The sequence below is a fragment of the Mustela putorius genome, unplaced genomic scaffold (genome assembly GCF_011764305.1).
Source record: "Mustela putorius furo isolate JIRA1106 unplaced genomic scaffold, ASM1176430v1.1 tig00000551_pilon_pilon_pilon, whole genome shotgun sequence".
NCBI classification, from domain to species: Eukaryota; Metazoa; Chordata; class Mammalia; order Carnivora; family Mustelidae; genus Mustela; species Mustela putorius.
This window is the reverse complement of record NW_025421412.1, coordinates 11,223,508-11,245,977: the sequence shown is the minus strand read 5'-3', so window position 1 is coordinate 11,245,977 and position 22,470 is coordinate 11,223,508. Positions and strand designations below refer to the sequence as shown.

General features: G+C 41.7%; 1 protein-coding gene across 3 annotated transcripts in view; it reads left to right on the top strand.

The window, feature by feature from the left end:
- Window positions 1-22,470, top strand: part of CLYBL (citramalyl-CoA lyase) — a 255,788-nt gene that overhangs the window by 187,779 nt on the left and 45,539 nt on the right. The window contains exon 4 of one of the 3 annotated variants that reach the window (XM_013053115.2): window positions 9,032-9,100. The exons of the other annotated variants lie outside the window; for them this stretch is intronic. Within the exon in view, the coding sequence (XP_012908569.1) occupies window positions 9,032-9,100 (69 nt within the window). The remainder of the gene's footprint in view (window positions 1-9,031; window positions 9,101-22,470) is intronic. 3 annotated transcript variants of the gene reach the window in all.

Genomic DNA, 22,470 nt, shown 5'->3' with positions numbered 1-22,470 from the left:
TCTGGTTAGACGGGAGAATTCCTGTAGCAGAGATCAGCCAGCTGTCCACCGAAACCCACTTCTACTTCTTGCAGGCACACAGGTTCTGTTCCCTAGCTTGCTTTCTGGTCACGTATTGCCATATGATTAAGTTTTGCCCCACAGATTGTAGGTTGGAGTGATGTTTATCACCTCCGGCCCTCACCCATCAAAACTCTCCACTGTCCTCCGTGTTCTTTCTCCTTGTCGATTGTTAACAGCCAGAGAGAGACCTTGGGACGTGTGGGTTAAAGAGGACAGGGCCCTGGCAGCCTGTGTCCTGGAAGACTGGGTGGAGCCGAAGGCACAGCCGCCCCGCCCTCCAGCCATCCACGTTCACAGTCAATGTGAATAAGACAGGAGCTGCTGCTGTGTTAAGCCTGTATGATTGCAGGGTTTCTGTTATAGCTCATATCACTGGAGCTAAAATGTGAAGTCGTCTACCCTCTTCAGTGTCTATAGCTGTAAGGTAGGATTTGCTTTGTGCAAAGCTCCACTTAATCCACTTCAAATGTGATGTGTGTAAAAACGCTTTCCTTACTGTGTGTTCTTTTCCAGCTCTTCCCCATGCATTTTTACTTCGTTGCAGTAATACTTGGAATATAATTTTGTAGTTAGCTGTTTTTTACTTAACACACCGTAAGAATTTTTCCACATCACCACAGTCTTCATAATTACAAATGTTAATGACTGCTTAATATTCCGTCAAGCTGATGCACAACAGCTGTCTAAAACAAGTATGAGATGCTGCTGTTATACCTGCTTTGAGACAATCCAAGTCATCATCAAAACACTTAAATTGGACGGGTGACTGATAAAGTAATTTTTGTTCATCCAAAGAATTCTCGGAGCTCCAGGGTGGCTGAGTCATTGGGCATGTGCCTTTGGCTCGGATCATGATCCCAGGGTCCTGGGATCAAGCCCCACATGGGGCTCCTTGCTCAGTGGGAAACCTGCTTCTCCCTCTCCCACTGCCCACCCCCCTGCTTGTTTTCCCTCTCTTGCTGTCTCTGTCTTTGTTAAATCAATCAGTCTTTTAAAAAAATCTTTTTTAAATTATGTACCGGGGACTTTTATTTTTTATTTTCTTAAAGATTTATTTATTTGAGAGAGAGAGAGAGCGTGGGGTGGGGGGGTGGGCAAGGGAGAGAGAATCTCAAGCTGATTCTGCACTGTGCGCAGAACAGAGTCCAATGCAGGGCTCTATCCCAGGACCCTAAGATCACAACCTGAGCCAAAACCAAAAGTTAGATGCTCAACTGACTAAGCCCCCCAGTCACCCCCCCCAGGAAGGTTCAAATACCAAGTCCTTCTTGTGTTTCTTCTGTATAATTTAAATTACAAAAATGTAATACACCCTCAGCTACCTACTGTACAATGTAAGTCACTTATATTTTATATGTGTTCATTTTGACATGTCAGTTGAATGGCTGCTGGTTGCAGAGAATCCCAGCTTCCCTAAAACAGACCTGATCCACGTGATCTTTCTAGTGTCCAGCCTTTTCCACTTGTAATAGTCTAACCAGGCACTGAAGATCGTGCAGGAACAACAGGGGTGGTGGGGGTGGTTTGCATTCACTTACACTCACACTTATATATGCATCCATTGTTTTTGCACATGTTCATGTTTTAAATATCTTGTCTTAATGGCAGAACAATAGAATAACAATAATAGAATCATAAAAGTGGAAAAAAATCAGAGACACCATAGTAACAGTAGACATGCTGCTTCAGTGTTCTTTGTTCACCTTGCCCATATGCACACAGAATGTATACTGGTCATACTTTATCACACTTTCGTTTCCTCCTTTGGTTATGTAACACTCTACAGAGAACATTGCCACATTGCTTCATTGTCTCGATATTAGTAAAAAACTCTGCCCTATCTAAATTCTCCCCATTGGAATATTTACTATAGTAACTTGAGGAAACTATTAACCCAGAATTCACCATCTGGATCAAAATACCAACAAGGGCTGCATGTGTATGCTGGCAAAAACATTTAGGTTTCTCATGTTATTAAGTCTTCTAAGAAAGGTTCCTTAGCATGTTGTTTCATTGTTTATGTTTATGTGCATTGTTTATATTCATGTTAATATGGCATAGAAGGAGAACAGAAGTTGTATCTGATACTATACAGTATTGTGTACTGTAAAAACATACATGAGTGCTCATTCATTGCTAAATAACTAGGTAATTAGTGTTATAAATTCTTTACATAATGTAGAAAATACTCAGTGAGTTGTTATGTAGACAATTAAACTTTAAGGAAAATTCTTTTTATTTATTTGTTTAATTTATTTATTTTTATTTATTTTGACAGAGATCACAAGTAGGCAGAGAGGCAGGCAGAGAGAGAAGGGGAAGCAGGCTCCCTGCCAAGCAGAGAGCCTGCTGTGGGGCCCGATCCCAGGACCCTGAGACCATGACCCAAGTTGAAGGCAGAGGCCTTAACCCACTGAGCCACCCAGGCGCCCCTTTAAGGATAATTCTTGAGGGAATTGATTGGAGTTTTGGTGTTGGCTGGGAACACAGTACTATTGGTTCCCTTGACTATGAGGGAATATAGGCTTTCACTGTCCAAAAACGTTTTCAGTCTATTTTCATCCAGCCATTTTCATAATGGACTAGGTTTGGATATTGGAGGATGTCCGTATTTATCTGTATCCCTTAATAGGTTCTGAGCAACTTAAAGACAGGAGCAATAATGTACTTATCTTCAAGCATCTAACACAGTGCCTCGTACTTAGTTGGTTTAATTCACATTATTCTGTAATAATACTTGTTTTAGACAGTTGTTGTGCATCAGCTTGATGGAATATTAAATGAATGGAGATAAGTATAACTTATCTGAAATAATTCCTGTTATTGGGCAAGTATATCTCCAATTTTTCATTTTTGTGGAAAATTGGGCTTATTGCTCTCCATGAAGGGTATAGCCAAGGAATTCTGGTGTGTGTTGAAGGCCAGCACTAAGGCACTGCATGTCTGTCGTCAAAAGTGCTGCTACGTCTTCCCAACTCTCTTAGGCATGGCCTGACCCAGTGGTTTTGAGATCAGACATAGGAGAACCTAGTTTCTTCATAGAAATCAAACTGCCTTTGTTTTCTTTTATGGATGGGTAATAAAAGAGAAAAAAAAATCCTCAGTGGGTTTGTATTCTTCTTGGAGAGAAAGAATGGTACCTCCATTTCCTGGGGAGAGCTCTGTCTCCATTGAAGATTGGACCCAAGCAGGGACCCAGACTACAACCAGGGAAAGTGTCTCTGGTAGACTCCATTGATTCACACCTCCTATATCCACACCTTTGTGTACTCTTCTCCCGCGTTTAGGCCATGGGACTTGTCTTGGCCAAGGAACACATTGGCGCTTTCCCTTCTCAAACTATGCCATCTCATAAAGGATCCCTGGCTCTCCTGCTGGACACAGATGGCCCTAATGTTAGCCCACACTAACAATCAGGTAGGCGGGGCCATTTTAGATCATTCAGCCCCAGTCAAGCCATCAGATAACTGGATGCACATAAGCAACCCCCAGTGGGACCCACAGAATCACCGAGATGAGCCAGTGCAGATTCTTAACCGAGAATCATAAGCAAATAAAATGGTTGTGGTTTTAAGCCACTAAGTTTTGGGGTGATCCGTCTCACAAAATAGGGTCCACACTTTTGAGTCCAAATGAGTATGTAAGTGGGAAAGCAAAACAGCAGAACCAGTGTCTGGAAGGCTTAAAACTGGGACAGGATTGGGGTTGGGAAAGAAGTCAAGGAAGTGGTTCACAAGTAGGGCTGAGACTTGAAACTTGAAGGCCCCTCTTGTCTGTGTTTGTGCATTGCCAGGAGCAATGCACATGGCGACTTAAAAGAGTCATGCTAGGAGCACCTGGGTGGCTTAGATGGTTAAGCATCTGCCTTCAGCTCGGGTCATGATCTCTAGGTTCTGGGATCAATCCCCATGTCAGGCTCCCAGCTCAGTGAGGAGTCTGCTTCTGCCTCTCCTCCCACTTATGCTCTCTCTCTCTCTCAAATGAATAAATAAAGTCTGTTAAAAGAGAGAGAGAGAGAGGGTCATGTTCAACAAGATCAAGTGCAACACAACCACAGATCAGCCCAGAGGACCTTAGTAAGTGATGATTGTAGATTTGTGCTGATCAACTCGATTTGCTGTAGCCCAGTTTCCATTCAGACAAATGTCACATGACTACAATGAGATGAGGAGTCATGTGCTCAGAGAGCAAGACCATAGTCCTGACCTTATTAATATCATGCCCTACCTACTATACAACAGTGACCTAAAGTATTGAGGAGTCAAGGAAACATAGCTGATATAGGGGTTTCCTTTCTGTTACAATAAAGCTCATAAGGAAAATCCGCCATTTCCTGCCCCTCCTCCGGACTTGCTTCCTAGGGAAAAAAAAAACAACTATTTTCAAACTTTCTAACTTTCTTGCTATTTCTAAATAGCATTTTATACTGTTATTTATTTTTCAGTTGCATATATTACCTAGTGACTTCTTTTTCTGTAAGATGAGGATTGAGCTCTCTCGGCTCTCTCTCTTATCTTCATCCTCCCAATATAAATATATTTGAGGATTAGATCAGTATTCAGTGTTTACCTATATACTACTTATTTTCACAACCGAGACATGTGGTTTACTGTGATTGTATTTGCTTTCTTGTTCTTCTTGAAATTAGTAGTTGCCTTGGTTTTACTTATTTTTAAAAAATGGATGAACATTAGAAATATTAATCTCTTTGCAGAGTTAATATATCGTAAGAATGGCTATGTTCACTTACTAATATTTCTGTCTCTACTTTTGGATTGAAATGAGTACAGAACCATTAAAGACTTTTTTGGCAAATACAACAGTCAGTCGTTGGAAAGGTATGTTTTAGTGAAGATTGTTTATAAACACACCTCTTGCTGCCAGGATCTTAAAGTCTAATTAATGAGGAGCAGCCTTTCCCCTTCTATCACTTGCTTTCATCTTCTCTCATTTATACACATTCACACACTCTTTATTCTCTTGCTTTCTGTTTTCCTCTTTATCTCAGTCTGTACAACTTTGCACACAAAATTGGCTTCCCTTCTAGCTGTTTTGTCCCTGTGCTCCATCAAAAAATATTTTCTGCATCTCTAATTTCATCAAGATATGCCTGACTGAGAATGTCAAAACCACTGAGCAGAAGTGTTTAATCCAAAGTTGGCTCTGCCGGTGATGATCAGCTGAGGAAACAACCTCAAATTTTTTCTTAATTACTTGTTAGGATGTTAAAGTTTTCACTTTATGGAATAGATTCACATCCTGCTTCTCATTCGCTGCCCTTTATTGTGCAGAGACCTCCCACTGATTTCCAATAGAGAGAGCTCTCTGCACCCAGGAAAGACACATGGAAGGGGAAAAGGGTACCTGGCCATATGTAGGAGAAATATCTTCAGCAAAGATTTTCCAGAAGCAGAGAGTCACTCCTTGATTCTGGCCACCTTTATGTAACTCCATAAACTAAGGTTGGAGAGTTGAGCTGTTCACCAGCAGCAAGATCTGGAATGGTCGGGGTAGCCCGAGGTATAGCCAGGAGCAGAAGGCTGCAGCTCCAATCCCTGTTCGGCAGTCTGATGGCTGTGTGATATCAGGGGAGGCTGCTAACCTCTTCGAGCTTTTTGTGGCATCATCTCTAACATAGGAGTGGTACCATCAACCTTTTATCCTCAAAGATAAAACATAAGTGTGTATGAAAGCACTTAATAAATGATAAAGTGTCATAAAGTTTACTTTGTTGTTTAAACTATCTTATAAATATAAAAATTATGAAAGGAAAGATTTAGAGTGTAATTAGCAGGGAAGGAAGCTTATGTTTCTTTGGGATGAGACCCATGACTTGTTGGCCTAATACAGTATGTTCATAATCTCCTTTCATGAGGTTTACCCACGCAGTCAGAGTACTCATGCTCAAAGACACACTTAGGGAATATTTGAGAACAATGTTCAGGGAAAGCGTGTGTCAGGAACTGGTCAGGTGGGCAACACAGAGAACTATTGCTACACTGGCTGTGGTTGGAGTAGCTGCTTTGGAGACACTGATAGAACCATGATAGAAACTATGGAATAGATGATCTTCCTCCTCTCCATTTCAGCTTGTTGGTCAGTCCCTTCTCTGTACAACATTTATACAAGGCCCAGAATCTGCATCCTCTTCCGTGACTGTCTGGTGAGGAAAACTGTAGAGCTGCAGTTCGTTAGTGTATCATGCCTTATTTGCTGAGGTGTGGCTTGTAGGACTCTTCCAAAAGGAAGAAGGCTGGATCTTTCTTTAAATTTTATTTTATTTCTTTTCAGTATTCCAAAATTCACTATTAATGCACCACATCCAGTGCTCCATGCAATATGTGCCCTCTATAATACCCACCACAAGGCCCACCCAACCCCCCATCCCAGAAGACTGAATCTTTATGGACCGAAAACATTTATTATTTTTTCACAGTTTGAAAGAAATCTATTGTGATGATCTATTTTATGTGTCAGCTTGGTAAAACTATAGTTCCCAGTTATTTAATCAGACATAAATTTAGATGTTGCTAAGAAGATATTTTAGGGATATGGTTAACATCTATAATCAGTTCACAGAGAGTAGATTACTCTGAATAATGTTGATGGGTCTCCTCTAATCAGTTGAAGGTCTCCAGGAGAAGAAATTCTGCCTTGGGATTATAACATCCAACTCTTGCCCAAGTTTCCAGCATGCCAGCTTACCTTGTGATTTTGAACTTGTCAGTCCACAACCTTATAAGCCAATTCATTAAAATAATTCTGTCTGTCGGGGCATCTGGGTGGCTCAGTGGATTAAGCCTCTGCCTTCAGCTCAGGTCATGATCTCAGGGTCCTGGGATCGAGCCCCACATGGGGCTCTCTGCTCAGCAGGGAGCCTGCTTCTCCCTCTCTCTCTGCCTGCCTCTCTGCCTACTTGTGATCTCTCTCTCTGTGTCAAATAAATAAATAAAATCTTTTTAAAAAATAAAATAAAATAATTTAAAAAATAAATAAATCTATCTATCTATCTGTCTATCTCCTCTTGGTTCTGTTTCTCTGGAGAGCCCTGAGTGATACAGTTTTTCTCTATCTGGAGGCTACCTTTTCTTTAACTCTGTTATAAACCAACTCCCACCAATCCAGGATACGAAATATTTTCTTTTAACTAGGAAAATCACTGCATTACTAGATTAACAAAACTTGTAAATTAATCCCAAATCATAAACCAACTCTGATCTTAGAATCTACTAAGCTTTGATACAACTGAAGTACATACTTTTCTTAAAAGAAAGATTTTAGGGGCTCAGTGGGTTAAAGCCTCTGCTTTTGGCTCAGGTCATGATCCCAGGGTCCTGGGATCCAGCCCGGCATCAGGCTCTCTGCTCAGCAGGGAGCCTGCTTCCTCCTCTCTCTCTGCCTGCCTCTCTGCCTGCTTGTGATCTCTGTCTGTCAAATAAATAAAATCTTTTTTAAAAAAAAGGATTTTATTTTTTTATTTGAAAGAGAGAGAGAAAGAGAGCACAAGGGAGGGAAGGTCTAGAGGGAGAGGGAGAAGTAGACTCCCCTGCTAAGCAGGGAGCCCTCAGGGCTTGATACCAGGACCCTGAGATGATGACCTGAACTGAAGGCAGCTGCCCAACCAACTGAGCCACCCAGCACCCCTGAAGTACATCGTCACTGATTTTACCTCATCAAAAGCCAAAAGTTCAAAACATCTGTGTTCTAATCCCATACCTGCCTTAATTCTCGTAACTGTGTGGTCTCTAATTATTCCCCAAATGACCTTCCCACTGCACACATGCTCATCAGTAAAGAATCTCAACGTAGTGGCCAGGTGGCAGTTTTCACAGGGTACTGAGGCTTTAGAACTCAAGTCATAAGCGTTATGTTTCAAAGTAGTAGTCTCTCCTTTGACATCAAAATTCAAAAGGTAGTGGTGATCTCATAATTCAAGGTCTTAAGAGCAGTCAGGAGTGAAAAATTCTTCCCTGTTTAATAGTTATTTTTATTTGCAGGGCCAGTCCTGGGATCTTTTACATACATTTCAGTCACTTGAACTCCATGAATCACAAACACGATGAACCTCACCTCTGGCCATTCCTGGGCAGGCTAAGTCAGGGTCTGGGTTCCGTGAGTCATTTATCAGAGACTTCAGTTTTAAACAGTTCCCAGTGGGATTACGTGTGAGCCTTTTCAATTGTCCGTGACTGCGTTCCGTATACACATATCGATCGCCCTCTCTAATTCCCAGACCTGGTGCCCTGCCCTTCTGTCTGGCTTGGGACAAGCAGCATGGAGGCACCATGCTGGCCCCTGAGGGGTGGGGACAGAACCTGGCGCCACTGAGCAGACGTCCCTTAATGGTAATCCTCCAGCGAGTCGGTGGCCTCCAAAGAGACCATGAGTGTGGCCTATTGATGAGGAATGTAGTCATGGTCACACAAAAAAATCCCCAGTCTCTGCCTCCGGACCCCATGCATGGCCCATCATGCCTGCTGCAGAAAGAAACTGGACAGGACCTCCCCTTAGGAGCCTGTCAGCCCTCGTCACTAATCAGCCCAGGGGCTACTCAGAATGACTGGAGGCACTCTCTTCCACCCCCCACCAACTGCACTGCCCGCTCTCAGCCCCTGCCACCTGGGGAGCCCCACACCAGGCCAGGGCAATCAAGCTTGGCTTCTGCATGGCCGTGCAAACTCACCATCAGGCAAGCTCCTAAAATATTTATATTTATACATGCAGGGCTCAGACTTTCTTTCTACGGTAGCAGGTAAGGACTGAGTATGATTGGGGAGAGTTTGTTCATCCCGTGCTAGCAAACCTATCAGCAGTGGCTCGCCTGGCCAGGAGAGCAGGGCTCTCACTTACCAAAAGAGCTAAAAAGTTGGTCGTTGTCATAATCCATGCATTGGAAGGAATACACATCAGAAAATCATACAGTCTCCCCTTCCCTTTTATTCAGACGTTTGATTTCATTCATGTACAGGCAAAAGTCAAAATGCCTCTCCTGATGGACCCCCCTCCCGGGACTCATTGGCAGCAGAGTAAAGAGTGGGTGAGCACAATATATGTATTTCTTTTCAATAGCATGACATGATACCAGAGAGCTTTTAGCTACCCATTCTTTTCTGAAGGACTGTTAGAAAACTAGATGGCTGGCAAGAAAATCCATAGAAGACAGGGAAGCTGAAAGATCCATATTTTCAACAAAGATGGATGGGTACACTCAAGCCTCAATCAGCGGTTGTCCCCAGATATTCAGAAAATATCTTCGACTGTGGTTTTCTGAGAGAAGACAATGCTCCAAGCCTGAGGGTTAGGTGAATTTTCCCTTGGTAGCGATAGCTGTCCCCACAGAAACAGTTTAGTTTCTCTAAAAACCGAAGGTTTCACTAGCTTGTGCCTTTCATCAAATTGGCTTTGCATGCATGGGAATTATTTTTAAGTACTCTAAAATGGTATCATTTCCTGGTTGCAAATTATTTGGGTATATTTTGAAACTAATTAAAAGGGAAATGTCCTATTTTGTAAAGAGCAGCATTTCTACATTTAAAAAATCAGATGTTCTCAGTGGGGAGCAGGGTTTTATCTTTGTCACTGTTGGCTATTGCTAAGTGTATCTCAGATTGAAAATCTAAATGAAATAACTACAAGGATTTACATGGGGGAAGTTTATATTGGAAAAGCAGGAGGGAGACTCATATACATGTATAATACAGAGACGATTTATCTGTGAATTTAGAGAGCCTTTTTTAGTCATATTTTTTTTCTGTCTTGCTAGCTACTTGTTATTTCACTGTGAGCATCACAAACATGGAGGGCTGCAGAGATGCCAGGCTCCATCATGGTGTCCAAAAATTGGCTTTGTACATATGCTAAATTAGAGACTGGCTGGCAGAAGCAGTTCACAGATCCTGGATTGGCAGGGATTCCTCATGAAAGAAGACAGGGCCGCAAGCCCAAGGGACTCATTCTCCAGCCAGCAGTCATGCAACACGTTCCATCCAACAAGCCAAAACCCTTTTTAAAATAAATTCTGAATCTTCCTTCAGGCATCAGGTCCAGCCCAGGTAACCTAGCCTCTGAGAGTCTAGTGCCCTTTCCTGCTTTATGAGGAAGAGACTGTATTGAATCTGACATGGGCCAGAGCTTTGAGATTTTCGCCAAAGGATCCAGGTCATTGCAGATGCTGCCAGCAGTGAATAGGCCTCCCCAGTGTTGAAGGAGGAAGGTAGGAATCTTATAGACAAAAACCTTCCTGTTTTGGTCTTCTTGGAAATAAGAAAACTGCTGTGATGGTTCTGATGGAGGAAGAGTTAACGCAGCGGAGAAATGTATTAGACAGCCGGCGCAGATACGTCTATGCCAAAAGGGTTCACCATCTGGGTCTTTCTCACTCACTGTGTCAACCAGAAAATGCCTCTCTCATTTACGAGTAGCTAGTTGATGGCTTTACTGTTCCCAGAGATATGCTTATTTTATGGACAATAATGAGTTTTAACAAAAAATGTTTTTATTGTTCTTGCTGTTGATCTTGGGTTCCTGCTTAATCTTCGAGTTGAGTACTAGAGAGGAGTGAGGAGACTTATCTTCTAAGCCAAGAAGTGTTCACACGTCAGATGATGACGTGTGACAAGTTACAGAGCAGTTGTAAGTGGGGACATTAACTCCAGGTACTTTACCTTTCCTCTAAGTATATGGTGAAGAATTAAGAGCTGAACTAGGTGACCCTAGTCCCAGTCAGTGCCCTGATGTGAAAGCCGGAGCCAAGCTTTGCAGCATTTTGGGTTCTGTTGGTCATTCGCTCACCTGAGTGCAAGCTCTATGAGAGCAAAGACCTCATTTGCTCATAAAACACAGTAAATACCACTGAATGTATTCACTGGGTGATGTCTTCCTCAGTTTGAGCTGCTATAACAAATACCATAGACGGAATAGCTTAAACCACAAACTTTACTCCTCCCAGTTCTGGGGACTAGGAAGTCTAACATCAAGATATAGGACAATTTGATTCTTGCTAAGAGTCTACTTCCCAAGTCATAGATGACTGTTTTCTTGACTTTTCCTCACAATGCAGAGAGAAAGGTCATCTCTCCTGTGTCTCTTCTTTTAAGTCCACTAATCCCACTTGAGGTATTCTCCCTCATGACCTAATCACCTCCCAAAGGCTTTACCTCCAAATACCATCGCATTGGACGTTAGGGCTTCAACGTACAGATTTTGAGGTGACACAAAATTCAGACCATAGAAGGTTGATTAGCTCATTAGATGGCATCAGTGAGACCAACATCGCAAGAGTAATTCTTGTAGGAGCAGGCTTTGCATCACATTCAGTACCGCGTGTGATAGAGTGGGAAAATGCTCACATAGGCATCAGCAGACCGAGTTCTAGTCCAGCTCTGCCCCTATCGTGTTGAGTGGCCTTCAATAACTTGATCTCTCGGGGACTTTTATCTCCTTGTTTCTAAAGTGACCAGATAATTGCTGACCTTTCTTAAGCCCTAGGATTGTATATTTTATGATTCAAACCTTAGCCAAATGTCTAAAAATACATTCTCTGGATGATGAAAGATATCTACGAGGCTTACGTGGAAAAACCAGTATTCCTGGTAGAAATAATTTCTCCAAGCACACAGCCTAAAGACTGTGGATCAGAAGCACTATTTTCCTCTTCCTCTTAAACAGTGCTCTTTCAGTGGAGGTAAACAGCAAAAAGAGAGATAATAGGCAGTGCTGCACAGAATAAGTGGGGAGGTTGAGTGTGGCTCCAGACGGCACGGTGGTCTACAATGTAGTGGTTAGAGCTAGCCAAGAAGAAAGAAATGGACTTAGATAATTCAAGTGATTGTGGGTGCTCCTCAGGACAGAAATATTGCAGAGGGGAGTCATATGTGAGGTTAGGGTTGTCCCAGTTCACCTCTAAGATCTGTCCAGCTCAACTACCCTGTGACTCTAACAGCACCGAGCCCTGTTCCCTGTCATACAGTGACACCCCTAGGGACCTTGCCAAAGATCTAAGGTAGTCTAGGTTCTGTTCACCTAAACAGAGTTGGGGAGGAGACAGAGGATGGAAAAGGGGATGGAAAAAGTCACCTTTATTAACAGATTTTCTAGTAGCTCTTTTAAGGAACCATTCATTCCACTGTTCATGTTCATTTTGGGGGATTCATTTTTATTTAAAAATTTACTGTCCCAAGATATAAATACAAATCAGAAAACAGTACAATTAGGACACTAGATTAGAGTAATATATAAAACATTTTTAGCTGATTGAAAACAAAGCTGAAAGGACTGCTTTAACAAAGTATAGTTCTCAAGAGCAAGAAAAACATCAACCTAGGTTTAAAATCGTATATCCAGTTCTCTCAGCAGTTCTAGTAAATGCGATGGTGCGAAATACAACACAGGCAATAGTTTTGCACATAATATTTGTTGATGGCAAGTCTGTAGACAAGTCCAATTTCATTTGTTATTAACCATGATTTTTAAACATTTTTAAATTTATTTGAGCGAGGGGCAGAGGGAGAGAAAGAGACAGACTCACTGCTGAGCAGGGAGCCCGATGCGGGGCTGGATCCAACAACCCTGGGATCGTGACCTGAACCGAAGGCAGACACTTAACCGACTGAGGCACCAAAGCACCCCATTAACCATGGTGTAATAAAATAATTGTATCGTCATCTTTTAGCTAACCTGTGGTTCTTGACTACCCACAGCCCAATACTTGTTGATTTCTGACTGTAAGAACTGGAAGCCTTTGGGGCGTCTGGCTGGCTCAGTTAGTACAGCACACAACTCTTGATCTCAGGGTTGTGGTCTCAAGCTCCACCTGGGGTGTGGAGATTACTTAAAATAAATAGGCAAACAATTTGCGACGATGTGGGTGGAACTAGAGCATATCATGCTTAGCGAAATAAGTCAAGCGGAGAAAGACAACTATCATATGATCTCCCTGATATGAGGAAGTGGAGATGCAACATGGGGGGTTAAGGGGGTAGGAGAAGAATAAATGAAACAAGATGGGATTGGGAGGGAGACAAACTGTAATTGATTCTTAATCTCACAAAACAAATTGAGGGTTGCTGGGAGGAGGGGGTTTGGGAGAAGGGGGGTGGGGTTATGGACATTGGGGAGGGTATGTGCTATGGTGAGTGCTGTGAAGTATGTAAACCTGGCTATTCACAGACCTGTACCCCTGGGGATAAAAATATATTATATGTTTATAAAAAATTTTAAAAATTTTAAAAAATCATTAAATAAATAGGCAAACAAACTTGAAAAAAAAATGAAAAGAATTGGAAGCCTTTGTTATTTACCCATCTGAAGATTTTCTTGCAAGTATACTAAGGCATGGAATGATTAAAATAATATATCTCAATTACTGGGGTGCCTGGGTGGCTCAGTTGGTTGAGCATCCGACTCTTGGTTTCAGCTCAGGTCATGATCTCAGAGTCATGAGATTGAGGCTGGAGTTGGGCTCGGTGCTCAGGACGGAGTCTGCTTGCGATTCTTTGCCTCTTCCTCTTCCTCCACCTCTGTCCCTCCTCCCACTCGTGCATGTACTTTCTCTCTCTCTCTCAAATAAATAATAAACAAATAAAATATATATGTGTGTGTATATGTACACACTTTTATTTATTTATTTATAATAAATAAAAAATGCAGAGAGGCAGGCAGAGAGAGAGGGGGAAGCAGGCTCCCCACCGAGCAGAGAGCCCAATGTGGGGCCTGGTCCCAGGACCCTGGGACCATGACCCGAGCCGAAGGCTGAGGCCTTAACCCACTGAGCCACCCAGGTTCCCCAAGATAAGATCATTCTTTTTTTTTTTTTTTAAAGATTTTATTTATTTATTTGACAGAGAGAGATCACAAGTAGGCAGAGAGGCAGGCAGAGAGAGAGAGAGGAGGAAACAAGCTCCCTGCTGAGCAGAGAGCCCGATGCGGGACTCGATCCCAGGACCCTGAGATCATGACCTGAGCCGAAGGCAGCGGCTTAACCCACTGAGCCACCCAGGCGTCCAAGATAAGATCATTCTTGATCATCCAATGTCAAGTGTCCTTTTAAGTGACATAGAGGAGCAGGCCATGTGGAGAGAGAGGCAGAGATGAGAGTGGAACAGCCACCAGCAGTGCTGCCAGCACAGGCTAAGAGTGGCCAGGAAGGGTTCTCTAGGGAGAGGGACAGCCCTGTCAACACCTCCCTTTCATATTTCTGCTCTTTAGAGCTGAGAGAATAAATCTCTGTTGTTGGAAGCGGCCAGAGTTTGTGGCAATTGGTTATGGCAGCCTTAGGAAACTAATACACTTCAGATGAGTACATCTTGAAGGATGGACATCATTAATCAGGAACTCTAATTTCCTTCTAGTTGGTCTTACTGATAATAAAAATCAAAGAACGCTGATTTAGAACATATTAATAATATTATTAAATAGGAATATTAGATCTCTTTTGTGATAAATATTTTCGCTCACTTAAGAGCTATCCATAAGGGGCACCTGAGTGGCTCAGTAGGTTAAGTGTCTGCCTTCGGCTCAGGTCATGATCCCAGGGTCCTGGGATTGAACCCCACGTCAGGCTCCTAACTCGGCTGGGGAGGCTGCTGCTCCATCTCCCTCTGCATGCCTCTCTTCCTCCTTGTGCTTTCTTTCTATGTCAAATAAATAAAATAAAATTAAAAAATCTATCCATAAATACCACCTTCTGAATGAACCACTGTTTCCTTAAGAAATTTTTATAGAGAGGCGCCTGGGTGGTTCAGTGGGTTAAAGCCTCCGCCTTCGGCTCAGGTCATGGTCTCAGGGTCCTGGGATCGAGCCCTGCATCGGCCTCTCTGCTCAACAGGGAGCCTGCTTCCCCCTCCCCCTCTGCCTGCCTCTCTGCCTACTTGTGATCTCTGTCAAATAAATAAATAAAGTCTTAAAAAAAAAAAGCTATCCATAAATACCACCTTCTGAATGAAATACTGTTTCCTTAAGAAATTTTTATAGAAGTAAATACCCCATTATCAGAGAATAGGGCTTCATTGTGATATTCCTCTATCCTCGGCTTTGTTTGGTAATTTCATTTCTGTATCAGATCCATACTGTCCAATAACCTCTCCATTGTAGGACGTTTCAGCTTCATAGAGTAATAGTGCCAATAAAATTCTGCTGTTTTATTATACACTTATCAAACAGTCAACAGTCTTGTCTTTAGGCCAGAATTTGTTGGCCTGTCTTTTCTCAGTAAGTCTGCCTCAATGCATCTTTTAACAACTGTTTCCCCACATAGTTTTCATTTCAAATTTAGAATATGATGTTACTCAGTTTACTGGTTCACAGTTGAGGGTGAACAGCTTACAGCGTTTGTGACGTTGGATTTATTTATTTCCCAATGCGTGATTTTTTAAATAACAGCATGTTGTGTACTTGCTTGTTTTTCCAAAGCCACTTCAGTACCTGGATAACTCTGCTTTGATGATTCATTTACATCAGGAAAACTATGAAGGCATTTCCCTTGGACTGTGTTGTACCACTTGTTTCTCTTTTCACACCTTGGGATGCTCTCTGGAAAGAACCCACTTTAGACACCACTGTTATCTTCCTTCAACTTCTTTTTCTTATTATTCAATTCAATTCAACAAACATTTATTAAATATCTACAACATGCTATCCAGTAGATGAAACCAATGTGTCGATGAGTCATTTTAATAGGTGGTAGCATGGACTGACTTAGCTGGGTGTGACCAGGATGTTCAGATTTTTACAAACACTGAGACATACCCTGGAAAGGAAGTTCATTGTCAGGCTTCTCTAGTCCTAAAGTTACCTTCTGAGGGAAGCGGAGCCCACCTTCGCATTGTTACGTTGTCCCAGACAGTTTTCCTCCCCCAGCCGCACACTCTGCTCTCAGCATCACCCCCCCCCGCCCTTTATGTGCAGGTGATCATTCTCTTCTCTTGTGTTAACGTACAGGCTCAGCTGCTGTAATAAAAAGACCCAAAGCTGCAGTGGCTTAAACCAAATGAGGATTATTTCTCTTTCATCTAACAGGGTAGAGGCAGGTAAAATACTTTCTGGAGATTGGTTGTACAGCAGTGTGAATAAACTTAATACTACTGAGATATACATTTAGAAATGGCCGTTAGTCATCTCTGTAGTCTCTGCTACGCCCTGTACAACCACCGTGTGATGTCTGCGTGTTGTATATACATCACCTTGTGTTGCAGTTCTTCATCCCTGTTTACTGCAGGAAGGGTGTGTTTTTAAGATTTATTTAAGGAATCTCTGCATCCAACATGGGACTCGAACTCACAACCCTGAGATCAAGAGTCGCATGCTCTTCCAAATGAGCCAGCCAGGTGCCCCAAGAGGATGCATTTTTAAATATTTTTAGTTGTGGTAAAAAAAAAAAAATCACATAAAACATATTATCATAGCCATTTCTAAGTGTATATCTCAGTAGTATTAAGTTTATTCACACTGTTGTACAACCAATCTCCAGAAAGTTTTCATCTTGCAGAACTGGTTTTAAGTCCTCAAAATCCCAGTGCTTTGATATCCACTAATGCTTTTTTAATCCAGTTGAAAGATGAGTAGGCATTATATGTTCTTTGATTATTCATTATTATATATTATATGTAGGTATAAAGGCTAATAAGAAATTTCAGCTAACTTCTTAAAAATTTATCATTCTAGCCACAATGACAAAGATTGAAAGCTTTTATATTTAAAACTATAGAAAACTCAAAATTTAGATATTTTGCATTTTTCTACTATAAAATACATAGAGTTGAAATGTTAATCCAGCAGTATGTTATTACTTCTACTCAAAAGGAGGAAATAAAGGAGTATATTTCTGTAATTTGAAAGAGAGAGTTTTCATGAAACAGTTGACCTCAGTAGAGTTATACAGAGAATGTTGAATGTTAAAGCCAGAGAACAACTCAGAACTCATCTTGTCAGTTTAGAAACTGAGGCCCCAAACACCTCAAATTTTTGTCTTGGGAATACCTACATCTGTGGCCTATTGTCCGTGGCAGATTAAAAAATGAGTTGCCAGAAGAATAATTCTGAATATACATACTGTTGTTTATCTTTAGGGGAAAGACCGACTTTTATGAGATATAGTAATTTCCCCATATTATTATGTTATTAAACAGTATAACATTCTTAAAACACTTTTGAAACTGAAAAATTGTTATTCACGATGGCTGAATTTAAGAACACTGTAATGAAAGTCATGTTGTTGGGGCATCTGGGTGACTTAGTTGGTTAAACTTTGGCCTTTAGCTCAGGTCATCATCCTGGGGTCCTGGGATTGAGCCCCGCATTGGGTTCCCAACTCAGTGAGGAGTCTGCTTCTCTTCCCTTTCTCTCTGTCTGCAGCTCCCCCTGCTTGTGCTTTCTCTCTTTCTCTCCTTCCCCACCCCCCCTCAAATAAATAAATAAAATCTTTTTTTAAAAAATTTTTAAAGCAAGCCATGTTGTTACGCACATTGAGCGGATAAAAAGTCTAATATCCTAGTCAAAAAACAGTTCCACCAGCCTCCTCAGGAGTTAACTGGCCAGGCAGCCAGATGTCATATCCTGACATAACATCCAGATGAAGAGCGGTGGGACCCCCAGTTCTGAATCTAGAAAGAATGTGGCCAAATCTGGATATGCCCAGAGGAGGGCAACTCAGTGGCAAGGAGGTTGAATCTGTATCATAGGCTTCCAGAGAGGCAGCTATGAGAACAAGGAATATTGAAAGACCAAAAACTTAGAAAACAGAGTGATCATTTTGAGGACTTTGTAGGACTGTCCATGGCCATGCTGACACAGAAGCAGAGAAATCACTTGCCAAGAGGGTAGAAGGGGGTCCTGCCCTAGCCTGAGCTTCTTGGGGGTAATTTTGAAGATGCCACCCCACTCTAAAATTCTAATGATCTGTGATTCTTACTCCGGGACCTCATGATGTTTACAAAATATAAGAAAGAATCCATCATACCTAAGAGTGGGGTTCCTGCTTCTTACTGCAGGAACCTAACAGACATGGAGAAAACTCTGTGTGTGTGTGTGAGTGTGAAAGAGAGAGAGAGAGAAAACATGCGAGCAAGAGAGAGCACACATAAGAGCAAGCCAATGCCCCACCTGACTCTCTAATTTTTCCAGATAGGGCACGTTTGCCCTATCCTGCCCTATCCTAGGAACTCTGAGGACTTCAAATCATCGTTACACCTCAATGAGTTTATCTCCTCTGCCTGGTTGTGGAGGCAAGACTAATAAGCCTAAGATGAAACAGAGATGAGGACACATTCTGGGGCTCTTGTTCCTTGCAGTCTTCGTTCGTTCATTTCCCTCCCTTTCCCTGGCTCTCTATTCTTTGGAAGAAGAAAAAAAATTTAATTCTCTGTGAATCACCACCTTGAACACAACCACCTCATTCAAAAATGCATACAACCTAAAAAAAATCAAAAACCTCTCACTTCCTCCTGCCATCTTAGTCAGACATGACCAGAGTAGTGTTTGTTGCCAAAATATATTAAATATGGTTTGAGAAAGCAGCTTACACAGAATCCAAATTTAAATCTTTTAAAATCATCCTCATTCCTAGACCAAAACAGCAGCAGATGGACAAAGGAAGAAACGGAACATGGTCACATTTTATACCAGCAACATAGACCTTTTCAGATTGCAGTAAATCATTTGCCATCTGCAACCTGTGGTCTTTAATTCCTGCTGAGGCACTGATTCAAGATTCTGGGTTCGGGGTTTATTTATTTATTTATTTAACAGAGATCACATGTAGGCAGAGAGACAGGCAGAGAGAGAGAGGAGGAAGCAGGCTCCCCACTGAGCAGAGAGCCCAGCGTGGGGCTCTATCCCAGGACCCTGGGATCATGACCTGTGCCAAAGGCAGAGGCTTAACCCACTGAGCCATCCAGGTGCCCCCGGGGTTTGGGGTTTCTAAGTTGGAACAAAAACATTTAGCAGGTTGCTATTTATTAATTTATTTGTTTGTTTGTTTATTTAAAATCAAGCAGTAGTGAGCACACTGGACCTACTTGTCTCCTGAAGAACCCAGTAAGCTAAAGGCCACAGTACCCATAGGAAAGTAGACTCTAGATATTTATTATCTGATTTTATTCAAAATGAAAGCTCTACGTTTCAGTGGACAGCCTAGTTCCCATTATCTGTGAGGAAATTTGGCCCCTTTGGGGACTCTTCTTAATGCCAGGAGATCAGCGCTGTGTGTTTTCCTTTCAGGTAGGCATTGGGGACACAAGAGCCATGAGATATACTCCCTGTTATCAGGTAGTTATAGTCCCAGTCTAAGGACACTGGGTTATTAAAAACAGGGCAAGCTAGTATGAGCTCAGAAGCAACCCAAGTGAATGGGCACCAGGGAATAGGATTTTAAGTTTGGATGGTCCTTTTTTAAAAAGCAGCTTTCATGTACACATTAATACGGGCATGTATTTTGTTTTAAATCTGACATTTATTAACCAGTTATATTACACCATTTTTAATCCTCACCAACCCCTGAGTCGGACATTGGTAATGTCCCCACTTTTCAGATGAGGAAACTGAGTCACAGTGAGGTTAAGAAACTGCCCAGTCTCTTACTGAGCCAGGCATTTGCACAATTGGAACTTAGGCTTGCTGGATCCAGAACTCGTTTAGGGGGGCTCTGAGAGCTGGAATTTCATGACCAGTCCTTTGGAGCCTAAATGAGCGTGTAATTTGACCTAGCATTTGCACTTCTAGGATTTATCCTAAGGGAATATTCAGACAAGTGTTCTGAAATGAACGTTTGGGGATATTCATTACAGCTTTGCTTATTATCTTCTAGGTATCAGGGCAAATGTCTCATCCTCAAAGAAGCTATTACTCAGTAAGGCTGCCTTACTCAAGTACAACCGCCCCCCAGCTTGCTATCCCATTACTAAATTCTATCCTCTTAATAGATCTTTTCATAGGCCACATTGTTTATTGGTTTACCTGTTTATTAGTTGCTTTCCTAACTGGAATGTAAGTTACATGTAGGCAGGGACCTTTTACCTCTGTTACCTAAAATAGAACCTGCCACCTAAAGAGTATTCCGATCTTTAAAAAAAAAAAAAAAAAAAAAAGGGCGCCTGGGTGGCTCAGTGGGTTAAGCCGCTGCCTTCGGCTCAGGTCATGATCTCGGGGTCCCGGGATCGAGTCCCGCATTGGGCTCTCTGCTCAGCAGGGAACCTGCTTCCTCCTCTCTCTCTCTCTCTGCCTGCATCTCGGCCTACTTGTGATCTCTGTCTGTCAAATAAATAAATAAAATCTTTAAAAAAAAAAAAAAAGAGTATTCCGTAAATATCTGCTGAGTGAAATGAGTGAGTGAATAGCAAAAATTGGGAAAATTTAAAATTTTAGTCATTAGAGGATCGGTTTGCTCAATTGTGGCATATCTGTGCAATAGAATACTGTGCAGTCATTACAAATGATTGTGGAGACTTTGTCCTTCATAGAGATAGACTCTGCCTGTTGTCGGGTGAAAACAGCAGGTGATGCATGTGTGAGACGGTGCCTACACTGGTCAGGGATCCTGGTAGCCAGCCTCAGAACCTACTTTACTGAATTAAGGCAGAAAACAAAATAGTTTATTAGAGGCTACTGGGTAACTCACAGACTCTGTAAGATACAAGGAGGTGCTCCCCAGACAGGACACAAGACTGGGAGCTCAGCACTTGAGTTCTGCATCACCTCAGCTCCGTAAGATGATGCTCCAGAACCCCCATGTTCTTCAGGCAAACACGGATGATAAAACCCGCCCTGTCTACATCTCAGGACTGCTGTTAGGGCAAATGAGATGCAAGCCCTTTGAAAAGTTTTTAAAACGTGCTCCGTTAGGCACCTGGCTGGCTGGGTCAGTAGAGCCTTTGACTCTTGCTTTCGGGGCTTTGAGTTCACATGCCATGTTAGATGTAGAGATTACTTTATTTTTTCTTCAGTTTTTGTTTTTGTTTTTGTTTTTGGAGATTACTTTAAATAAATAAATGAATGAATAAAAAAACAACAGGGTATAAAAACAAGTTTAAAAAGTACCATGTAACATTTACATCGCTGTTTAAAAAGACAAGAATAACAAGAGTTGGGGAGGATGTGGAGAAGGAAGCTCTCTTGCACTGTTGGTGGGAATCTAACAGCCACTATAACAGCGTGGAGGTTCCTCAAAAAATTAGAAATACCATATGATCCAGTTATTCCACTACTGGGTATTTATCCAAAGAAAAGAAAAACACTGATTTGAAAAGATAATATGCACGCCTATGTTTATTGCAGCATTTTTTACAATAGCCAAAATAAGAAAGCAACCCAAGTGTCCATTGATAGATGAATGGTTAAGGAACACACACACACACACACACACACACACACACACACAAAATGGAATATTACGTAGCCATAAAAAAGATGAAATCTTGCCTTTGTGACAGCATGGATGGATCTGGAAGTTAGTATGGTAAGTGAAATAAGTCAGACTGAGAATGGTAAATACCATATGATTTCACCCATATGTGAAATCTGGACTAAATAAATAAATAAATAAACAATTCAGACCTATAAATACAGAGAACAGACTAATGGTTACCAGCAGAAAGAGAGATTGGGATGGACAAAATGGGTGAAGGGAAGTGGGAGATACAGGCTTCCAGTTATGAAATGAATAAGTCATGGAAATAAAAGGCACAGAATAGAGAATACAGTCAATGGTATTATAATAGCGTGTATGGTAAGAGATGGTAGCCACACTTGTGGTGAGCATAGAGATGTATAGAGAAACAGAATATGTTGTACACCTGAAACTAATGTAACATTGTGTGTAAATTATGCTAAAAAAATCTAAAGAAAAAACATTTATATCCTTATTATCCAGTGATTCTGAATGTGTGAGCATATATATACTTCCTTCTAAAGCCGTATTACTCAGCATTGAGCTGCCTCTGGGATGCCATTGGTCCTCTGCATTTACTAACTGTACATCACTAAGCATTAAATTACACATGGCAGTGGTCTGAACAAAAAGACTGGTAATTTTGGCTTGTGTTTGCTAAGCTTGTCCTAAAATTGCCTTCCATGTGCCTTCAGTCACTTTCCCTGCGGGGTTACCTCTGCTTCAGGCCTGTCCTTTTCTCAAGGCTCACTAAGCTTGCCACTTGCAGGAAACATGCTATTGTCATCTCTGAGTTCTGCAGTGTCTAGCATCAAAACTTGGCTTCTCCCTGAATGTCTTCCCTAAGTAGCATCCCAAGGGCTGACCTCTGGAGTATCAGTGTTCAAAGTCCCTATCAACCAAGATTTTATGCGTGATTTGGGCAACTGACCAGGTATATTTTAAAGGCTGGATTTAGTAACTTTTAAAATTTCCTTATAATCCTATTTTTTTGATATCTTTTTAAAATATTTTATTTATTAGAGAGAAAA